At 41.3% G+C, this 22,274-nt stretch overlaps 1 protein-coding gene across 1 annotated transcript; it reads left to right on the top strand.

The window, feature by feature from the left end:
- The first annotated feature begins 315 nt into the window (after positions 1-315).
- On the top strand, positions 316-10,157 carry tulp1a (TUB like protein 1a). Its single transcript, XM_070958281.1, has 13 exons — positions 316-460; positions 2,685-2,817; positions 2,936-3,046; positions 3,170-3,301; positions 5,869-5,988; positions 6,132-6,266; positions 6,341-6,423; positions 6,554-6,718; positions 6,843-6,955; positions 7,040-7,148; positions 7,225-7,323; positions 8,520-8,691; positions 9,612-10,157. The coding sequence occupies exons 1-13, from the start codon at positions 446-448 to the stop codon at positions 9,743-9,745; spliced, it is 1,521 nt and encodes a 506-aa protein (XP_070814382.1). The 5' UTR covers positions 316-445; the 3' UTR covers positions 9,746-10,157.
- Positions 10,158-22,274: the final 12,117 nt, after the last annotated feature.

Raw genomic sequence — 22,274 nt, 5'->3', positions numbered from 1 at the left:
AGTTCAGGTAAACCTTTTATTTCAGTTTGAAAAAATATAAAATTGCTACTGAAGCTGGAAACACTGAACCGAGATGTTGGACTTAAGCAACAGATGCTACCAGCAGTCTGACCTATAGTATAATAGGTGTGGGGGAAAAAATACAAACATCTTGACAGCCACAAGTATCCCAGACACAAAAATGAGTTTTAGTTCTGTGGATAGTGGACACACCACATAAACAAATCTTCTCCCTCCTCCCGGGCCTTTGTTGGTTTCTCCCGTTGACGTGTTTCTACAGAGCAGATGGCTTTACACATAAATCCTATTAACAACTTTCTGCTGATGGAGACGCAGTGAGTACAGGGCTTTCCCACTCTTTCATTATCTCCGCTGAGAAGCCTGCTTTTTTATTTTCTCACCTCTAAAAGAGAAGCAGCGGTAGAGCTGAAGTGGGATTCCCGCCATGTCTGCAGAGAAGGTAAAAGGGTGGGGTTGATGTTTTTGTGCATTTTTTTAATGACTTTCAAATAAGATTACCTTCCAGTGTTCAGTCAGCTGCCTAGAGATGACATGTAAAGATATTTGGAGAGTGAGACCTAAGAGATGAAAAAAGGTTACTTTAAAAAGAGTCAAAAAACAACATTTACCCTTGCACTGACAATGCAGAGTGTAGAGTTATGATGCAAAGCATTCATGACATATTTTTCATATCTTTGTTTGCTTTGTGTTGAGTTTGCCATGTGGAATACTTCAGCTGTTTATATCTGAATCAAAGACATTTAAAGTAATCCTATCTACATGTGAGGTAACTGCTCTGCGTACAAACCCCAGCAAAGGAAGTATTTCACCAAGACAGACAGGTATTCAGAGTTTATGGAGCTCATCTGCTGAGAAATGCATCTGCAAGAGCATGCATGAGGGATTGAAGGCAGTCAGTAATCCAGGCACCCAAACCACTTACAGCGCCGTCCCAACCAACCGCAGCTGCAACAGCATTTATTTCCTTTAGCATTTCCTTCTTTAAAGCCTGCTCTGTTTGCTTTGAAGGTTGTTTTATTTATTTATTTATTTATTTATTTATTTATTTATTTATTTATTTATTTATTTATTTTTGTATTACCATATATATCAAAAATCAACTTTTTTAGCTATCTGTCAAACACACCTCAGATCATCAAATGCAGAAGCTACAGGTTGAAATCTTTGTTGCTTTTCCATAAAGGTGATTATTAGTATGAGATAGTGCTCATAGTTTCAGAAAACTGTTTTGTTAAATTCAAATACTCTCAGGCAATTTCAATAATTCGACAACACGTGTCATCCAGAATTTAGAAAGCAATGCAAAAAGGTCACAAGCAGAGTTTTACATAGATCAGTTATAACCAAGCGTTTGATACAGTGAACAGAAATGAACAAAGAAAAGAACTGTAGTGAGTCCTCTTTTAACAGTTCAGCAGAAAACTTTAATAGACACATAAATGTGCTCATTTAGATGGGTGTTACCTTTAAATTACATTACCTTTAACCTAACCGTTCATCCCAATATGATAAATGTCAACTCTGCCGTCATTATAGTGAGTTGTGGACACAAATAGACCTCCATCATGCAGGATCTAACATCTAATAGGATTACCTTTACCGTCTCCGCTGACCGCGATCACACTGACCTCCTTCTGCGTGACTTGGACAGTGACACGTTCTTCCTGTCACTTTGCACAAAGGTTTAGTCATCGGACTCCTCATGCTTATGAAATGCTCAGTAAGACAGGCTTTTTATTGATTATTGCATGGTTATGTTTCATGCGAAGCCCCTGGTGTACAAAAATCCTCATTTAGAACACATGAATGGATATTGTGTGGGGGGACCAAGGGTCAGGGGTTGGAGCCCCCTTTGGAGTTTACCTTAAGCTTGTGTTTAGACGAGACAGATGAAAGCTTATGTTGCAGGCGATGAAGAAAGAACAGCATTTTATACAGATCAACAGATAAGACAGAATCAATACATTTATGCTCAACTGACTTTCAGATTCTTTCTTTACATTTTCTGGCTCTGCTGGCGTCGTCCTCAGTGGCTCACTCATTTATCTCTTTCATAAAGGGATTGACTTGCTACCTAATATGTGTGATGTAAAGTGTGTCTGCGATTTTCTGCGGTTGTGCCGTATTTAAGTTTCTTACTCAGAACTCAGGAGGAGGCCTGAGCAAGTTACATAAAGCAGTTACAAAATGTGTTTTTTTTTTGGCGGGGCGTTACAAAACTGTATTATCAAAACTACTTATGGATCATTCAGTTCTAGAAAATGCAGGTTTGAGTGTGTAGGTCCTGTTGTCTCATTCACTTCCTGCACCTAAACTGTAAATACGAAGTAAATACACAGCTTTGCCAGAAGCTAAACACATTTATTGCTGCATTCACTATTACATTCTGACTGTCTTACTGCACTGATACTAGAACAACAGTATTAATAGCTGTAGAAGGACTAACAAGTCAATTGTTCTAAATCTTTTTTCCCTTTCTGCCCCTCGCTTCACATCTGACTTTATAATGGTGAGTTATTGTTATTGATAAAGATCCTTAAATGCTCCTTAAAGTATTCTAAGATTATTTTTTAATTTAAAAGGTGTCTGCCATCTTTCATCTGTCCTCCTGTCCTCCTCCTCTCACCTCTGATCTGTTTTCTCTCTTTAAAGAAAATCTGTAGAAGCCAAAAAAGAAGAAAGAGGAGGCAAACGGCACAACGGAGGCCAAGCTGAATGGAAAAGAGGCCAAGCCCAAAAAAACAAAGACCAAGAAAGCTGAAGATGTGTCAGAAGACGAGAGCCCTGCCATCCAAAGTGAGGAGCGTTAAAGAGACGATGATGTTTTTAAGCTTTTTCACTCAGAAAGCAAACTGTGCTACTTTAATGCTTTTACTGTGATCTCATCATTGGTTAAACCTTATCAATGTTATAGATGGAAAGAAGGTGAAGAAAAAGAAACCAGACAAAGAAAAAGAAGAGCCAGAAAAGGAAAAAGAAAAAGAGCCAAAAAAGAAAGCCAAAAGTGCTCCAAAAAAGAAGAAAGGTACGTCACCAGTGTGAAAACTTAACTTTAATTAAATTCCATACACTTTAACGTAATTTACGTAATTTGGAAATCAACCCTGATAAAAAGCAAACAACACTCATGAATATTCCATCTCTGTAGGTTCAGGCACAGATGACGACGATGATGATGACGACGATGAAGACACCCCCAAAAAGAAGACGAAGAAAAAGACGACAAAGGACAGCTCTCCATCCGCAAATTCTGCCAAAGAAAAGAAATCTAAATCTAAAGGTACGGCAAGAAGCAAGAAAAGTGTTCTCTAAAGGCATTGAGAGTGCGATCTGAACAGCAGTTATTAGAGCAGACTAATGTTGTTAAGAGGATTAGATGATTTTATGGTGTAATGGTGAGTGAGTGGAAACACTGACTTGGTGGCAGAGGCAACAAAACACAGCAAATCGAGTGAGTGGCTTGCCTTTAAGTCATCATCATCATCTAATTTTCTTTTCTAATCCCACTTAAAATTTACCATTTTAAGAGGAAATATTTGGTCTGATTGGTCTGTTTGCAGCATTTTGCAGTACTTTTGCTTTGCAGGAGATCTGGAGAAACTGAGGTCAGACCCTTGACGTTGGTTTTTCCAAACTGTAGAACACATTCTCAATTTGTAACCGTAATTAGAAAACACTGATTTGCCAACGAGCTGGCAAAGTTATAACCCCAGTGAGAAGAGCTGAAGACTTGCTGATCTTGACCAATGTCGGCTGGTCCGCCACTGAAGTATCTCTTGTGTAGATTACCATTAAATTTAGTACAGACATTCGTGGTCCCCAGAGGATGAATTCTAATGACTTCGGCGATACCTTGACCTTTTCTGAAGCACCAGCCTGAGGATTACATTTGTGGGTTTGAGTGATATGTCATTTATTGGGTAGAGTGCCATGAAATGAGGTACAGACATTCATGTTCCCCTCAGGGTGTGTTATGATGACTTTGGTGATGCCCAAACGTTTCGTCTAGCAGCAGCGTCAGGTCATAGTTCTCATGAGTTTAGTACTTTGCTTCATGACCAAATACCTGCAAAACTAATGACTTTCTCTTCATCCTCAGATGCACTTTGTGTTAAATGCACTTAGCATGCTAACATGCTAAACTAAGGTAGTGAGCATTTAGCTCAAAGCACCTCTGTGTCCAAGTTCAGCCTCACAGAACTGCTAGCATGGCTGTAGTAACCCCAAATGTCAATTATGACTTATGGCTCATTATTCTTTGACTTGAGCTAAAATTGAGTGTTAGTGCAGAGTTTTAATTTGAAATTGAGCTACTTAACACTTCAGTGCTGAATTATTGCATGGTATAGCCCAGAGTGTTGCAGCTCTTTCTTATTAATTTGATTGGATCATCTCCAGAGCTTTTGCCTCTGAGCTTAACTTAACCTCCCTCCACCTCAGAACAGCCGTCAGTCATTTCAGGGATACCTGCTCGAACTTGTGTTTGTGGCTCCTCCTCTGAAGGAAAGCCAGGTGCTCTGTCTGTGGTAGCCCAAGTGGATTTAATGATATATCAGTCGTCTACTTTATGACAATATGCATTTATGACTGCTTTCGTTAGCTTTCTCTCTTGTACAATATTAGCGGTTTCATGTTTGTGAATTCATAATTATTTTTATTTCATTGTGTATTTTATATGTGGAATAGTCAAATTTAGCAGCTAGCTGCTGAGTGCAGCAGATCATCTAACAGCTAAAAAGCCAAAAACAAAGCTAAAATGAGAGTCCACATTGGACATAACTTCATCAGGTGGTCAGAAACACAACTCCAAAGGAAAGCTGATGTTGCTCTGAATCTGCTGAATGAGTCAATGGGCAACTGTTCGTCAACCAGTTGAACTTTGAAGATGGCGATATGTAAGTGCTGTGTTTATAGCGTGTTTCTGCTGCCACCACATGGCCAAAAAAAAAAAAAAAAAAAAAGAAGTAAAAGAAAATCACTTATTTCAGGTTAAAAATGTACAAACTGTGCATTTTTTGGCCTTTCACTGTCATATGTATTAAGTGTTTTAAATCTTTGGTCACACTCATTAACATTTAGACAACCAGTCAAAGCCATTTTCACTGGTGAATAGACACATTTTGAGGAACGAGTTTACTGCTGAAGTGCTTACCTAAGCAGATTTTTAACCACATTCCTTCAATTCCTAAAGTTCATTTATGCCGAAACTACACAGCGAACACAACCAAATTTGAGCACTAATCTGTCAACAGGTCGAGATACGACAGCACGTTGGGACTGATTCATCATTGTGGAAGGAGTTTTAAGACCCAGTGTTGACAGTATCATGAATGTAATCGAGGTTTTGAGGACACAAGACTTGTGCCACTAGATATGAGGGAGGAATTTGGCATCCTTTTCCTCGATATTTTCCAAGTTATGCACTCTTGGGTTTGGCACTTTGTTTCTGTTGCATGTCAACTGTGACTGAGAGCAGAGCAAATATCTGCAATGTCAGTCAGTGTGCTTCATCTGCTTTGCTCTAAAACACTTACAAGATATGACCCAGACTTAAACCTAGCAGCCAGATACGGGTGTGTCCTGGTCAAACCTGAATGTGAACACATACAAAATCCGGATGGCACACTTATAAATCTGTCCCTCAAATCTTTGCTCTCTGATTCATGGCAGTCTGAATTTGTTTTGCGCTCCATACTTGTCTCCAAGTCCACTTGAACGAAATGTACATGATTTGCCCTTGATATAAAGGTTAAATTCCTCAGTGTGTGCTCACACGATCCTCCAGTTTGGTGTCACATTCAAGAGCAGATAACATTTTTTAAATTTTACTTGTTCCCCATTTCCCAGAGGACAAAGATTCTGATGGGAAGGAAAAAAAGTCCAAGTCAAAGGAGAAGGAGAAGAAGAAAGAACCAGCTTCAATGTTCCAGATAAGCGGAGAAAAAGACTCAAAAAGCAAGAAGAAAGGTGATTATAGTTTGATAAAGTGTCACAGCTCAAACGTTTGTCCTTCCTTAAGCCATTGAACCTCCTTTGTTGCCAATGAGACCTCACATCTTAGTTGACTTTATGCATCTGAATGCTAATGTTGACGCTTGTTTCCCGAGCAGCTGCCAAATCAGACAGCGACGACAGCGAAGAAGAGACCAAGTCAACCAAATCAAAGAAGAAAGCCGCGGCCGGCTCCGCATCCATGTTCCAAATATCAGGAGACAAGGACAAAGACAAGAAGACGAAGAAGAAAGGCAGGTTTACCGGCAACATCATCCTCCTTCTGACTCGCTGAAAAGTATCTGAGTATTTTTGTTGCATGTTTCAGGAAAGGCAGAAGAGAGCGATGATTCCGAGTCAGAAAAAGAGGAAAAATCAAAGAAGAAGAAAGGCAAAGGAAAGAAGAAAAAGGTATCTCACATCTCACAGTTCACTCATCAGTAGAGCCGTTCAATGCCTCGTTACACAGGTAGCAATTTCAGAGTGAGATGAAACATTCATGGGTTTAATTAAACTGACCTTATTTCCGCGTCTTTAACAGGAGAGATCGCCATCACCTGAGATTGAGTTTGACGACTTGGAGAAGTTTGTGATGGAGCCGGCTCCGCAGGGCGTGACCATCAAATGCAGAGTGACTCGAGACCAGAGAGGGATGGACAAGAGCCTCTATCCTCTGTATTACCTGCACCTCGACAACGACAAAAAGGTCATATGTTCTGCCATCAGAGCAACAGTAATGTCTCAACAAGTAGAACAAGATATGGATATGTGTACATCAGATCGCTCTCTCTATCTTTAAATCTAACAGCTTGTCTCGTCTTTCTTTGTAGACGTTCCTGTTGGCCGGGAGGAAACGAAAGAAAAGCGCAACTTCAAATTACCTCATCTCCATCGACGCCACCGATCTGTCAAGAGGTGGAGAGAACTTTGTAGGAAAGCTGAGGTAAAAGCCGTTCATTCATTCAAAAGCAGCAAACAAAATGAATCCTTTCATTGTGAGTTTCTCATCCTTTAATATGTTGTCTAGGTCCAATTTAATGGGGACCAAGTTCACCGTATTTGACAATGCACTGAATCCAGACAGAGCTCTTCCGGACATGTCTAACGCACGGCAGGAGCTCGCAGGCATCATCTACGTAAGTCATGACAGCTCGTCATAAATGATCCACACTGTGCTGTTTTAGGTCTGATCTGACTTTTTTCTGGCACCAGGAAACAAATGTCTTAGGGATGAAAGGACCCAGAAGGATGACGGTTGTCATTCCAGGAATGAACAAAGACAACGACAGAGTTGCTGTCCGACCTCGAAATGTAAGAGGAATGGATTGATTTGTATGTACAAATACTTTTTTTCATTGCTTTGAGTAGAGTCATAAAGACCGTATGGACCAGGGTCACAGGGGCAACACATAACGAGGGTTTTTTTTGTGTGTGTAATTGTAACCATGCGCAGCTGCACTTTTCTGTAGCCGGCTGGTTCAAACTCGGACTCTGCGTTGTGTTGTGTTGAATGATGGACAGGATACTCGTTTACAGTTCATGTTGCCGTTTATTCTGAACAGGAACAGGATATGTACTGGTCAGTTGGCTCACAAGGCAGCTTACACGCAGCATGCTCGGTCACGTCTCTCATTAACTGGCCGTGTTTTCACAATACAAAATCACATATAAAATAGAATAACAATGAATTGTGTACCTGAACAGGAACAGGATATGTACTGGTCAGTTGGCTCACAAGGCAGCTTACACGCAGCATGCTACAAAAGGGATAGCGCGTGTTAGCACAAAGGCTAACTAGCTAACTCAGAAAGTGCATTATGCTGTTAACCGTATATTTCTGTACGCAACAGTGCCGCGACTCACTCATAACTCTTCACAATAACATCTCCATGAGTCAACGTGCACCTATGCTTATACAGGACAGTAAACAGACAGTAATACACATAATTTGTACGGAGTGCTGCGCCCCACAACTCACCTCGGTCACGTCTCTCATTAACTGGCAGTGTTTTCAAGTAGCAGAGAGCATTTGTCAACTGCCTGAGAGGGGGCGACATTGAGCCATCTAACCACCTGAATACAACATTATCCTCATACAGCCATTACAGCAAGTGGAACAAACACTATATACAAACTCTGTTACATAATGACACACACAAAAAAAACTATCAAAAGTAAGTCTCCTCTGCTTGAGTGAAGAGTAAAATGAAAAAGAAAGAAAAACAGAATATAATATAGCAAAATGGTGGTGCTACATTATGTCTGTCATCGTCTCCAATAGGATTTAAAAAAAAGAAGCATCCAATCTTCACTGTCCGTTATGCATACAGCTGTTATTGTAGACCATGTCCTGTGTTATTAAATGATCAGTTCATCCAAAGCACAAAAAAACATTTAAAGTTTAATTTAATAATTGGGATTATCAAGCAGGCACCTCTAGCCGAGGATGAAACCATATTACTCTTTCCTGGTGTTTTCCTGACCTGTGCTTCGCCAATTCTTGGCAGGAATGTGACGGCTTGTTGATAAGGCACCAGAACAGAAGGATGGAAAATATTATCGAGCTTCACAACAAGACGCCCGTGTGGAACGAAGAAACTGCGTCCCATGTGCTCAACTTCAACGGCAGAGTGACCCAGGCCTCCATCAAGAACTTCCAGATCGTCCACAGCAAAGACCGTGAGTGCTGTCCTCTGCAGTTTATATCTATGAATGAAGACGAGCACTTGTTTGTTTGTTGTTTGTTTGTTCACAGCTAGATGTGAAGTTATTAGTTAAAGAAAAACAGCAGTTTACCAACAAGACAAAGGAGTAAAATCTTGTAAAGCCAGTAGGGCGCTCGGAGGGTGAAGACCTCCAACAAGGCCAGTCGTGCACTCTTTACCTTAGTTTGAGAAAATTGCTGCTTCTCCTGTGAAACCACTGTCCTTGAACGCACCGTAACGACTGCTCTCTGTATGAAGTTTGAGCAACTACATGTGTCGACTACCTCAGAGGATGAGGAATGAATGCTGAGCTTCTGTCTCATCTACTGGAATTTAAGATGAGAAGAAAGAAAAACAATTCGTGGATCTGCTCTGAATGTAACGGGTTTTTCCGTTACCCATGCTCCACCCTTCCACCAAGTTTCATGAAAATCGGGCCTGTAGTTTTTCCGTAATCCTGCCGACAAACAAGCAAACTGCAACAAAGTGACGTGCAAACATATCCTCCTTGAAGAGTAGAATTTTGGTCTTTTGGAGGATTGCCATGAGATTTTGTGCAGATATTCATGTTCGCAGAAGACGAATCCTGCGTCCAACGATGGTGATCACCTGAGTTCTCCTCTAGCGCCACCATCAGGTTGACATGTATGGCTTCCAGTGAAATATCCTGACATCTGTTGAATGGATTATCAAATTAAATTTGGTACAGTCATTTTCCCCTCAGGATGAATTATAATTCTGTAATTATGTCAGCATGCTAGCATGCTAATTAACGACATTACATTACAACTGCTAAATGCCAGCATGTTAGCATTGTCAGTTTGAGCCAGCCAACATTTGTATTTAGCTTAACTTTCATTTCTATTAACTTTCACAATTCCTTTCCTTTTTCAGTGGACTACATCGTGATGCAGTTTGGCCGAATAGCTGACGACATTTTCACACTGGACTACAACTACCCGATGTGTGCCGTGCAGGCGTTTGCCATCGCGCTCTCCAGCTTTGATGGCAAAATCGCGTGTGAATAACAGAAACATCCTCCTTTGTCTACCCACGCTGAAACCAGTATGCTACACACCTACACAAACATCACAACAAATCACGTCTTTGGACTCGCCCTCAACACTTCCTGTGATGGGCACTGATAACAAACGATGGTTCCTTGATCGTCACAGGACTCTGTGCTGTGCTGCTGCCTTTATGGGCGTGTGATTCGCTCCAGGAGTGACACAACTGGCGTCATGTTATCATCTGATCTTGGCACAGGAGAGTAATTAAGTGGAAATGTCTGATTAACTGTCAGGCACACACAGACTCACATGGCTTCAAAGGACTTCATTGACTGGAGGGTTATGGATTTTTTGAGGGGGTGATGGTGCTCCTCGATGGTGAAGGTGTTTTAAGATTACTCACATTATTAACAGTTGTTGACCTGTGTTATATGTTGTGGTGTCTTGTGTTGTATTGCTTAAATATGTCACTAATGTCAATGTGACTGTGAAATGCAAACACACCAAAAATGAAGTCACAACAAGAGTTACGCTCAAAATAACTGATAGCTTTTAAAGAATAAGGACTGAACAGGTATCAAGTCTCATAGCAGCTGTCTTACACAGACCGTCCATAGCTCAGTGAAGCATAAAGTCCAGCTGTCAGGCAGAGTTAGAGTAACGTTAAGTGTCATATTTTGGACTAGCAGTGTTTTTAGTTCTTGGTATCTCGTATTATAACATGGTGTCGTTTTATTTATCTGCCCATCTTAGATGACTGGGTCTGATCTGAGCTCCTGTAGGTTTTTCTATAACGTGTTTTTTGGTTCTAACATTTTGTGAAATTCAATTATTTTTCTGAACACTGCCTTTGTTGCATTTCTAGGCATGTAATAATGTTATTTAATAAAGCCTGTGAATTCATGTTCTTGAAGTCAACATTTATACAAATACATCTCATTTAATCTGTGACCCTAAATGTTTAGAAATTACCATCATATAATAGAAATTAATGGGTTTTGAGCATATACAACATGCCCACTTTGATTCCAGCCGGGGACGTTTGCTGCGCTCCATCCCATCTGTATCTGTATCTGTATCTCTACTATCACTGTCAAATATAGACAAAAAATAACATTTATAAATGTGTGTATTTCGCAGACAAACTCCTCCAGAGAGAGTCTTTAAGGCTGCATACTGTTGTCATATGTTTTATGTGTCCACCTCTCTGAGCTGGCAGATAGTCAGGAAGATTCCTTCTTGTTGCAAGTTTAGAGGAACACCCACACCGCTCTGCAGCAGTTGCCTGACATGTTGAGAGGAGCTTCATTCAGGATGAAAAACCTGTTTGAGCCGAGGGCCTTCAGAGTAAGTGAGAGGTGTGTATTCTGCCTGAACCTGCTCAGGCAGTTGTCCAAACTCGCAGATTAAATGAAGCCTGAAAGCTGGCAGCTCTTCTGGACAGATGCTGTAAGGTGAGTTCTTCCTCTCCCATTGTCTTTTTCTCTTACGTGAGTTCCAGCAAAACAATCAGCCAAGTTCGCTGTTGTCATTCTTAAATGCTAATGCAATTAATGCATCAACAAGTGAGTCATTCTCACACCATCTGCATTTGCAGCTTTTGTGCCTCAGTGGTGGATAAATACACACTGTTACGTGTTGCAACCACGTTGTTGACCAACAGAAGGAGCTGTTGCTGGATGGAAATGTGCTCAAGGTCTAAATTTATGTTGTTAGATAAATCACTTTGCCCTAAAAGAAGGGAAAAAGCAGCACTATTATAGAATATATAAAATCTATTTACATTCAGTGTATTTAAGCGTTCTGATAAAAAATAGTCTGATTTGCTCATCTTTCTAATTTATCTGCTAAGTACTGATCCAGCTGCAGTTTTGATGTATATTTCAAAAAGCAGACTTGCATGCAAGTGCATAATTATAGCATGTATGCTACACAAACACCACATCAAATCAAGCTGTGTATGCAATACTTATTTTTAGTTTACCAGCCTCACAGTTAACAGTCAGTAAGCGGTCTTACAGGTCTCACGGTTATGAAATATTTCAGTGCTGGGAAACCTGTTCAAAGACTTTACTTAAGGGTAAGTATCAGCGCTCGAGTGGGGAAATATTCTATTACAAGTGAAAGGTGGTGAAATCTTTTCTTGAGCACTTAAGTAGTCACCTTTGTGACTGGTAGTCCCTTTCAGCCTGCTCGATAATTAAAGCATTTAAACAGTCTTAATGATGCTCCTGGGTGTGACCGCTCCATCGACACTGATTTTGACCTGCAGCAACTTTTATATGAAAAAATCCTCTATTTATTCCATAAAGTCTGACTCTGCTAACTAATGAGCATCTACACCCCAAATTTTGACCCTTTGATTTACAGTGGCTTTAAGGCTTGAAAAATCCTCCTCTTCCACACTGATATTCTTTATCAGCTTCTTCTGTATGCAATAATTACAGTGAAACCCCAGACTGTTTGTGTCTTTGGTTTGACTCTTTTCAGTCCTGCACTATTCCATCGAATGTAAATATTCTGAATGGCTCGTATCCCGAGACTCAGACTTTAATTACCATTTAATTGTAGTTTTTGAATCGCTGAACAGATCTGAGATGTGGGTGGCAATTTAGGAGCTTTGAACAGGGCTCGATGTCTTTTGCATCATTTATTCAATATACTTTAGCTAAGTGCATTTACTCAAATGCTGTATTTAGGCACACTTTAAAGGTAGCTGTACTCCCATTTTATGCCACTTTATACTTCTACTTCACATTTCAGTGGTGAAATTCCACTTTTTATACCCCTGGATTTATTGGACAGCTACAGCTACAGATAAGGAGTTTACACACAAAACGTATGAACAGCTTCTAAAATATGAAAAGTGCTGTTATGGATGAAACAGACCAGTAAAATGTGAAGACAAGATTTTACTGATTCCATGTTGGGGACAGTCAATTTTTGCAAAAGTAATAATAAAAAGGTAGAAAAAAAAAGAACAAATAGACAATAAAAAAAAGCTAAATAAAATCAACTATAAAGTGTACATGTACATTATATATAAAACTGTATTAAAATATCGCCTTGTTAGGAATGGCTCAGTTTCATTGTGGATTTTGAATTGCACATGAACTCAACATGAATAGTAAAATATAGTGTCTTCGGGCTGTTGCACAGTAAAACAAAAAAATGTATATTGCGCAAGAGAAGTTGCACAAGTTATAAAGTAGCTAAAACTAGCTTCACCTTGATCAACTACATAATTGAAATGCAGCTATGATGCTGATTTCATATTTTTGTTTTATATGATTATATAAGCATTTTGTATGTTGGCCTATAATAAATCAAACTTATGCAAACTGACGTTTGCTGATAATACCTCTGTACTTTCACTCAAGTGTAATTTGAATGCAGGATTTTTACTTGTAGTAGTAACACACTGTGGTAAAACTACTGCATTTAAATAAAGGATCTAAGTACTTCATCCATCATTGCATTCATGCACATTCTCCCAAAGCAGCCTGACATATTTGGGATGTAATCTCATAATATTTGGCTGCACAGTGTAAGACGAGTGTAAAAAAAAAAAATAATAATCATGCATTTATCACCATTTAACACTCAGTGCTCGTGCAGATGCACGTTAATATGTGCCTGTAAAGGGACACGCTGGTGTGAGCCTGCTTTCAGGGCAGGAAGCTGCAGCCGAGCCTGCAGCGCCGCGCCGCGCCGGGCGGAGCCTGCAGAGAAGTCACTGCCCCCCAAGCTTGGTGATTGACGCGCACCAGTGGCTCCTCCTTGGAAGTCTTTTCCTTCCCTCCCCCTTCGTTTTCCAGTGTAGTGCGTTGATTTCATACCAAAGTCATACTTAACATTCCACTTATACTGTCAAACCTCTGAGAAATATTACGGGAAAAAAACAAGGCGCCAAATTCTAACAAACTAACTAATCTGACCATCTGCGCTCATTGAGAAGAAGAGGGTGACCGCCAGAATAAAAAAAGGTGAGTTCCCCACTAATGTGCCCTCTTTCTGTTTAGAGCCCTTTTCTGGGCAGTTTTTTCATGCCGCTTGTCTCGGTGAAGTTTTCAGATCATTGTCATTTTTTACATTTTTCCGCGGAGCTCCGCGCGTTGGGAGGGAAGAAAACATTTGCAGATTGATAGTCCATTGTGTTTGACTTTGCCAGTGTGCAGGGATATCTTTGACAGGCTCTGTACAATCATATTTCCACCGGCAGACCGCTCATTGACATACACTATTCCAAAAAAAAAAAAAAAAAGCGTCTTTTGACAGCGCAGAAGTGGACCAACATGTTTGTTTTCTGTCCCGCACAGTTCGTACCTGGACGACACTTCCAGCCTTGTTCCTCAAGAGGAACCCAGCAGTTATACCTTACAGGCACAGAGACAAACAAAAAGGATTTGGAGGAATACACAACTTCAGTCTGGTTTGGACCTCCGCATCCCAAAGGTAAGAGCACGTCTTCATTTGTCAGCACAGTCAAAGGAAGAGCAGCACAGCTCAGCAGGATTTCACAGAAAACGCCAAAAACAGGCTCTTCGCTTATTTACACAGAAATAACAAGACGATAATTTAATATCTGCTTTGCTTCAGAGAGGTTTGAGCAACATGTGTTTCCTCTTTAGTTTTTGTCTGGCGGGGAGAGGATTTCGCTTTCACACACTGAACACACATTTCTATTCTCACTACATTTTCACATGTTTATCAAGAGGCTCATTAATTTAAGAATATCCTAATTTTAGTTGTTTTTTCTTCAAGAAACTTTATTTATGAACACGCAACATGCACACAATTTGTGTTCAATATATATACAAAGAAATGATGTACCAATCCAGAGCTACAGGTCTGCATACCAAAAATGATTTCTCTTACATCACTGCTATTATGTCTGTAGGTTTTATTTAGAAATGCCAGAACTCTTTAGCCGATCCCCCCAAAATAAACCTACATGAAGAATTTAAATATGTTTGTCAATTTATGAGGAATTCTGGCTGCCAGGTAAACAAAGTTTATGTAAGTACTGTGATTTTGTGAGTGCTCACTTAGAATTTCAGCACATAACATGAATTTATTTGTATTGATCAGCAGGATCTTTATTTTTTGAATTTCCAATAACTTTTGTTTTCTTGTGTAATTACGTCACGTCATCCTGCCGTTGCTTAAAATTTAAACAGATGGATATTTAAACTCTCAGATTTAAAATAGATAGAAACCGCCTTTCTTTTCTTTCTTTCTTTCTTTCGTGCCAACAATCAGGGCATGTGATGATACTCTGCAAAGTCCTGCTAAGTACATAATTCACAGGTGAGGATTTGAGATGCATGGATATGTATGCGGGCTAATTGTGTAATTATATGCAGGCCACCTCAGGCTACACCTGCTCTCCGTCTGTGTGGCTGGTTCAGGCTCGGGCAAACTTTTTGTGTGTGTGTGTGTGTTTCGACCGAGCCAAATGTTAGATTAGAAATGTAAAGATGACATGTTAGCACCTCCTTCATGCTAAATTTGTACAGTCATATGAGCTGCAGAGTTAAATCACAGCCAGTCAACAGGTTTGACTGAACAACAGAATGCGGTGTGTCAGGTTGGTCGCAGTGAGCAGAATAACCTGTTAATGTTTCTGTCTGACTGCCGTCTGCCTCTTGCTATCAGTTTCCACTGAAGCAACGCTCCCTGAAGTCTTAAAATGTAATATGTTAACAGTATGTGTTTATTTTTTAATATTTTCATCAGGTTTGTGGGGTAAGAAGCTCCACAACTGGACGCCAGCTTTCACTGCTCAGCCTTTAATCCATATGGCTGTGAATTTAAATACAATGGGCTCTTTGAAGTCAGGCAGTGTCTGTTCGAGCTGCAATCTTTTGATGCAACGCCGATATAGAGGATGATCAGATAACGTATGGCAAGTTTTCTTTCCCCGTTGGTCGTGTTGGGTCACGGTTGAGCGGCTAAGTCGGCAGTTTGAGCCCTTCTTAAGAAGTACTTTCTAGTAACATGTGGAAATGATGTTCTGAAATGAAACGGCCAGCCAGTACAACCCAACTGTGTGTCCTTGGTAAATGAGACACGCCAAGATGCCTAATAATAGATTTTGATGCTGATGGGTAAATCTGGAAAGGATTAAGCATTCTGCTGCTCTGACAGATTCCCCTTCATTGTTTTATGCAGCATGAATGCATCAGGCCTCCCAATGTACAATGTGGTCTTTTTTTTTCTTCGCCGTACTTCATGTTTCTCAGCCGTTGTGCATTTAGCATGTACACTGTGTACTCGTGCGAGTGAAATGCAAGGGGAAAGTTTTACAACTTAACCCATGTCATGGAGGTCAATTAGATTGCTTGGGGTAATATCCTCAAGTGGCTGTTTTCTCTCTTGTTACTCCCCATCTGTGTTCCTTCGGGCCGTTTATCAGAGGGAAGAGTTAATGAGCATGTGTTGTCTTCATGAGGGTTAAAAAAAAACAACCATCTATAATCCTCAGATGTTTTTGATTTTTAAAACATATGTTTAATCAGACACTGCAGAGACACCGTGCAGCCCGAAACAAGCTGGGCCGCTGTGTAAAACATAAATAAAACAGAATGTGATAACTTGCAAATGATTTTTTTTTTTTTGACATAAACTCAACTGAAAACAGAGCAAGGACAATATTTTTTAATGTTTTCTCTCATCGGCTTCATTTAGTTTTGTAAATATCTGCTTATTCTCAATTTGATGCAGCAACACGTTTCAGACAGTTTTGAACAGGAGCAGCTAAAGACTGGGAAAGATGTGGAACGCTCCAAAAACTCATTCCACAGGTAAACAGGTTGATTGGTAACAGGTGATAGGATCATGATTGGGGATGAAAGGGGCATCCTGGAAAGGCTCAGTCGATCACAAGCGAGGATGGAGCGAGGTTCACCGCTCTGTGAACACATGATTGTATGAAGGATATTACTCAGGAACTCTTTGTAAAACTGTTGTCAGTAAGCACAGTTCATTTGATTGCTACACAGCGTCCCACCTTTTATTTTGGATACTTTGTTGTCGGTATTTCAAATCACTTGCGGCTGATTCCAGTGCTGAAGAGCATCCTGTCTTCGCTCTGCAGAGTATTTACTCGAGTGCAGGTCTGTTGACCGTTTGTCAGCAGCAGCTTCGCCCGTTTGTGTTAAACCCACAGCAGAACGGCTAATGAGCTTTTGCCCATTTGTGCAGACGTTGGTCGCTTTTTAGCACCATCCCCAGAAGCGCTTGTCCAAATGGTGGACACTTGCCCCTCTGTCAACCCAGATCTGAACAAATACCACTTATGTCTGCGTGGTGAGCACACAGAGGGCCTCAGAGAAAAGCCTGCAGCTCTCAGCAGAAGGACATTAATGACAATCTGGAATACAATGTGCACTCTAACCAGCAGGATTTGGGTTAAAGAGTGCAGTTGTGTTGATGAAGAGCATATTGTGCTTTGAGCTATTTGCTACAGTAATACAGCAAAAGAAAGAAATGCAAAGAATTCAAGCATTGCTGCTGTATCACCCAGCAAAAAGCGAACAAATATGCCTTTAAACGTATACCTGTTGCTTCACCCTAAAAAATCTTCTGCAAGACAATTGATCAACATTGTTTTCACGTTAATGCACTGCACATGTTTACATATCCTCCAAACCATGAGGTTTTAACTGATAAGCTTCCTGGCCTCCTATTCGGACCGCTCAGGGGAGGAGCCGGGGAGTGGCCTAGAACAGTATAGTCTTTGTGTCAGCTGTCCCCAAGTTGCTAAACGTTTTAGTTGTTCTTTCTCTGGCGACCAACTGTTGGGAATGATGTTCCACATAATATGCACTCTAAAGAGGAAGAGCTCATAAAAAATGTCTGTGGGGGTATGTGTGCCAGTGTTTGTGGCTTCTGCAGCCTCCGTTACGGATACCATGGGGCTCACTCTCGCACTGGGCCCGTCTGGTGTTTCAGAGACGTGTGTGTGAGGCCTGTGTGTCACACTGGAGCTCCAGTGACCCAAGGGCACTCATGTGAAACCCCTTTAATCCCTGTGCTCACAGTGTTTTGGGATGGGGGATGATCTCCTTCTACAGCCCAGAGTTATTCGTCATGGTTGCTCCTAATATAAAACAACACAGGTGTCCAAGTGATTTTCAGGGCAATCAGCCTTTTATGAGTCTGTGTACATACAGTGCATTAAATGTGCAACAAGTTTTGTCTCTGGTTCACTTTTTTTTATGTGTAATCATAGTTTTTCCTTGTGAAAATCTCCTCTATATGCCCCCGATCAAAGCGATGGCTGCTTTTAATGCCTTGTTCCACAATTTATATGGTTAAATGAGTTATTGGCTGGTGCATTCTGCTGCAAAGTTATGCATGTCTTAAAGGTTTCACAGATTATGGCTTCAAACCGCTCCCCTCACCACAAAATGACCAATTCAGGCTAGAATGGCCTCTCCGCTGCGTTCCCTGGAAAATTTCCGATTAAAATGCTGATTCAGGCTGTTAAAAAAAAAAAAAAAAACAGCTCTCTGGCGCACTCGCCCTGTTTTGTGTCAGTCTTTCCCTCTTCAACTGGATTTAGCCTTAATTCTCTCAAAGTGTTACAATTCAAGGTAGACCACATAGCCAGCACTGTTAAAATACAACAATGAATGAATAGGGCCTTATGTTCATGCTCTGGCTCGGCGTGTGATACTCATTTATCTGCCTGAGTCTCTCAGTGACTCATTTAGGAAACCAGTAACCTCCTCTTACCTCAGCGTTCCTCCTCTCCGTGTGATTTGTTTACAAGAACACAACAAATAAGAATCGGTTGCGGTGAGTTTTATGGTGCAAATGTTTGAAAAATGGATGTCGGAGCCTTCCGACTCAGATCGACGTTGCTCTGAACATCGTTGGTTTTCTCGGGCATGCAGCTGGAGTCAAACTGCAAATGTTTGACTTGACAAGGGGTTCACGAGGTGTGTGTTCATGTGTGTGTGTTTGTCTCAACTTTTCCCTCTTGCCGTGTGAGCTGTTGGCTGTCCAGCCCTCCTCTCACTCTCGGCTCTGATTGTTTCCTGAGCGCCGTGCCAGATAGGAAGTAGGAGGAAGTTATTGGAGGAGCTGGAGAGAATTTATTAGGGCCAAACACAGACACAGGAGGGAGAGGGGCGGGCGGTGACTCTGATTTTTTGGAGATGGGGCTCATGCTTTCATGAGTCTGAGGAAGGCAGCGATGTCGGCGGCGAGCTTTGAGCAGACGGGCCAGCTCATCGCCTTCAGTTTATTTCCTGCATTAAGCAGCAGCAATGCAGCTTTTGCTGTAAATGCATTTGTGTGTGTATCTGTGTGTCGGGAGGAAGAAGGCAGCGTTTCCAGCTCTTGTCAGAGAGCAGCTTTCCTGGCCTGGAACCTAAAATGTTTTCTTTATCTGTAATCTGACCTCAGAGAGCAGCTGCTCCTTCTGCCACCAAGTCCTGTTGTTTCCCCTGTCAAGTGTGTGTTTGTGTGGCTGTTGGTGTGTGTGTGGCTGAGGCGGGGGTCTCGCTGTGACATCTGTGAGCACCCCTCAACCTTAACAAGACATGTGGTATTCATGTGGAGGAGTTTAAGGCTGTGGATTTGTTACTGTGTATAAATGCTAAGTTCGATGGAGGTGTGTTTAACTCTCAGCGAAGCAGGGGGGGCTTTCGGCTGCCAGCAGGGGTCTGGTCTCTGCCAGCGAGTGTCCCAACTCCCGCAGCAACTTAACAAAGGCTGCATTTTTAAAGACATGAACAAATCCTGTAGTGTATCGGTTAACAAACAGATGGAGGTAAATACAACGCAGTATGCCAGTGGGCGATGATGGAGAGACATGCAAACACAACAGGCTTGATAGCAACAGTGGAAGACACAGATTTGAAGGAAATCTGTTAACAATCTGCTCTGGGACATGAGTCAGTAGAATTGAGTCATGGTAATGAGGGTGTACAGACTCACGGACAGGAGAGGGAGGCTGATTGTCACGAAGTGTTTGTGAGTGAGATGATCAGTGTTTGTCATCATAGGAAGAAGTAATAGAAAAGACCAGTCAGAGAAATGTTTTTTTTTTTCAGCCCTGATTCCAAAAAAGTGTGACGCTAAATGTAAATTAAAAACACAATGCAATCACTTACAAAGAGTTCCCGAGCCCGTGCAGTAATATCCTTTATCCAATCATGTGTTCACAAAGTGGTGAACCTCGCTCCGTCCTCGCTCGTGAACGACTGAGCCTTTCCAGGATGCCCCTTTCGTACCCAATCATGACGCTATCACCTGTTACCAATCAACCTGTTTACCTGTGGGATGTTCCAAACAGGTGTTTTTGGAGCATTCCACATCTTTTCTAGTCTTTAGCTGCTCCTGTCCCAACTTGTTTGAAACGTGTTGCTGCATCAAATTCAATTAAGCTGATGAGGTCAAACAGTAAAAACATTGTCTTTGCTCTGTTTTCAATTGAGTGTACGTCAGCACGGATTAGCAAATGATGGCGTTCAGTTTTATTTATGTTCTCCACGGCGTCCCAACCCTTTTGGAATCAGGGTTGTATAACTTCCATCTTATCTTACTTCCTCATCTTAAAGCTGCTATAATCAGAATTGTTAGATTTTAATGACTGTTTAAAGTGAGAGAACTCACATGTAGTGATGGGAGTCTGCAGTTTGCCTCAACTTTACAGTTTTTTGGTGTCTTTTAGCTCCTTGTTTTGGTTCTCAACTTGCAACTTTATTGTTTTGGTTCAGTCTGAACAATCTCATCAGATAAAACTTTGGATAAATCCACTGTAGACTCACTGCCTGGCACCAAACAGCAGACAGACAAAGTTAGCATTAGCTGGTGAACACAGTGGAGCATTTAGCAGCAGCTAATGTTGCTCTATGTTAGCTGTGTGTGTCAATAAGGTAGTGATATGTCAATTGCATCAAAACAAATTATTTAAACATATATACTTAGTGGACAATAACAGATTCTTGTGATTCTCGTGTCTTAAAAAAGGCTGAAAATTTAGAAATAACACAATTAGTGCTCTTCAGGCTCCAAACTGGGTTGGTTTGAGTAGAAACTGACAGTAGAACGAAGACAAGATGCTTGATGACAGCTAGTGCACTCTTCTCGATAGCGCCTGGGAAGATTTACAGCCACACGAGCAACAGTCAGTCAGTGACTCTTAATGTTTACACCCAGCTTTAAATGTGAGTCTGTGCCCTTCAGTGTGATGGACCAGGTGCATGCAGATGGAGGCCTCTTTAGTTGTTGTTATCTGATGCTCCTGCTCTGTCCCACATTACAAAAAGAGGTTTTCTGCTCAGACTTTTCTGTCTGAACTGACCCAAGAAAATGCACATATTTGTTTGTGGTGCTGCCTTTTGGTATTTACAGCATTTTTAATGAGAAACATCAAAAAGTTCATGTTTTTCTGCATCTAGCTCAGGCTGTCTTGACATCATTAAAATGAAATTTCCTCTGACTGTTGTTATGCGTACGAGGAGGAGCCAGTTTCTGTCGAAATTCGGCCGCTTTGAGAAACCACAGTTGGAGTTAGGAAACACTGGAGCTTCACAATGAAATAAATAATGTGACTGTGAAATTAACAGCAGAAGCATAAGACTTTGAACTCGCAAGTCACTTACTGTACACATACTTTGCCTGACTGTGGTTTTTTGTACTAGAACTACTGTCCTAGCTCAATGGGCTCACATGGCTCTCATGGTGAGATGTTTAGTATCAGACTATGTATGATCCGTCCAGCTTGGTCTTAAACATTGTCGGTTTGACCAATGTTCCTTTCTCACCAGCGGACTGGAGAAGAGATGTTGCCATCAGGCCATAAAAATCGGAGACATGACAGAGAAATTTTGACTCAAGGTCTTGTCTTTGAATTCCACTGAGTAAGTAGAAACCCATCTGGTTGGTCCATCTGATGATCTCATGTTCAGTGGAAGATAAAATTGAGCAATAAAAACTGGCAATGTAAAAAAAAATTGTTCACTCTGCTTTCTCTGAGCGACAAGACCTGAATATCACGCCGTCCACTCGTTATTACTGAAGCACACAGGCTCTGTTTGTTTTCCAGCCTGTAGGTGTTTGTAAGGGATTTCCTACACTCTGTGGCACACCTAAACAAATGCCTCAGATGGAATCCCTTTCCTGATTTAGGCCAAAGAGAGAGCTTTCCTCCATGTGACCCAGCAGCCTGACAGTGACTCAGTAGAATTACTGGAATTCATTGGGACATTTCACCGCACACAATCCTGTCTAGAAAGAAAAGAGGAAAGTCAGCGCTGAGCCAATAAACTCCAGTTGGTTCATAGATGGAGTGGGAGCACAGATAAGCCGATTGCTGAAAACAAACTGCAACGTGATCTCTGCGTGCAAATGGGAAGATGGTGCGTGGATGGCGCAGCTTGAATGAGAGGCGCAAAGCTTTGCAGCGTTATTCCTTCTGCATGTTGGATGTCTGCTGTGTGGCGGTCTCAGAGGCCCATGGCCCGACTCCCGGAGAGTGGGAGGGGAGGTGTGTCCCTGATTTCTGTGTTAAATACGAGAGCAGCGTGTC

This window comes from Chaetodon trifascialis, chromosome 3 (genome assembly GCF_039877785.1).
Source record: "Chaetodon trifascialis isolate fChaTrf1 chromosome 3, fChaTrf1.hap1, whole genome shotgun sequence".
NCBI lineage: Eukaryota > Metazoa > Chordata > Actinopteri > Chaetodontiformes > Chaetodontidae > Chaetodon > Chaetodon trifascialis.
The sequence above is the reverse complement of the archived record's forward strand: the minus strand, read 5'-3'. Positions and strand labels throughout refer to the sequence as shown.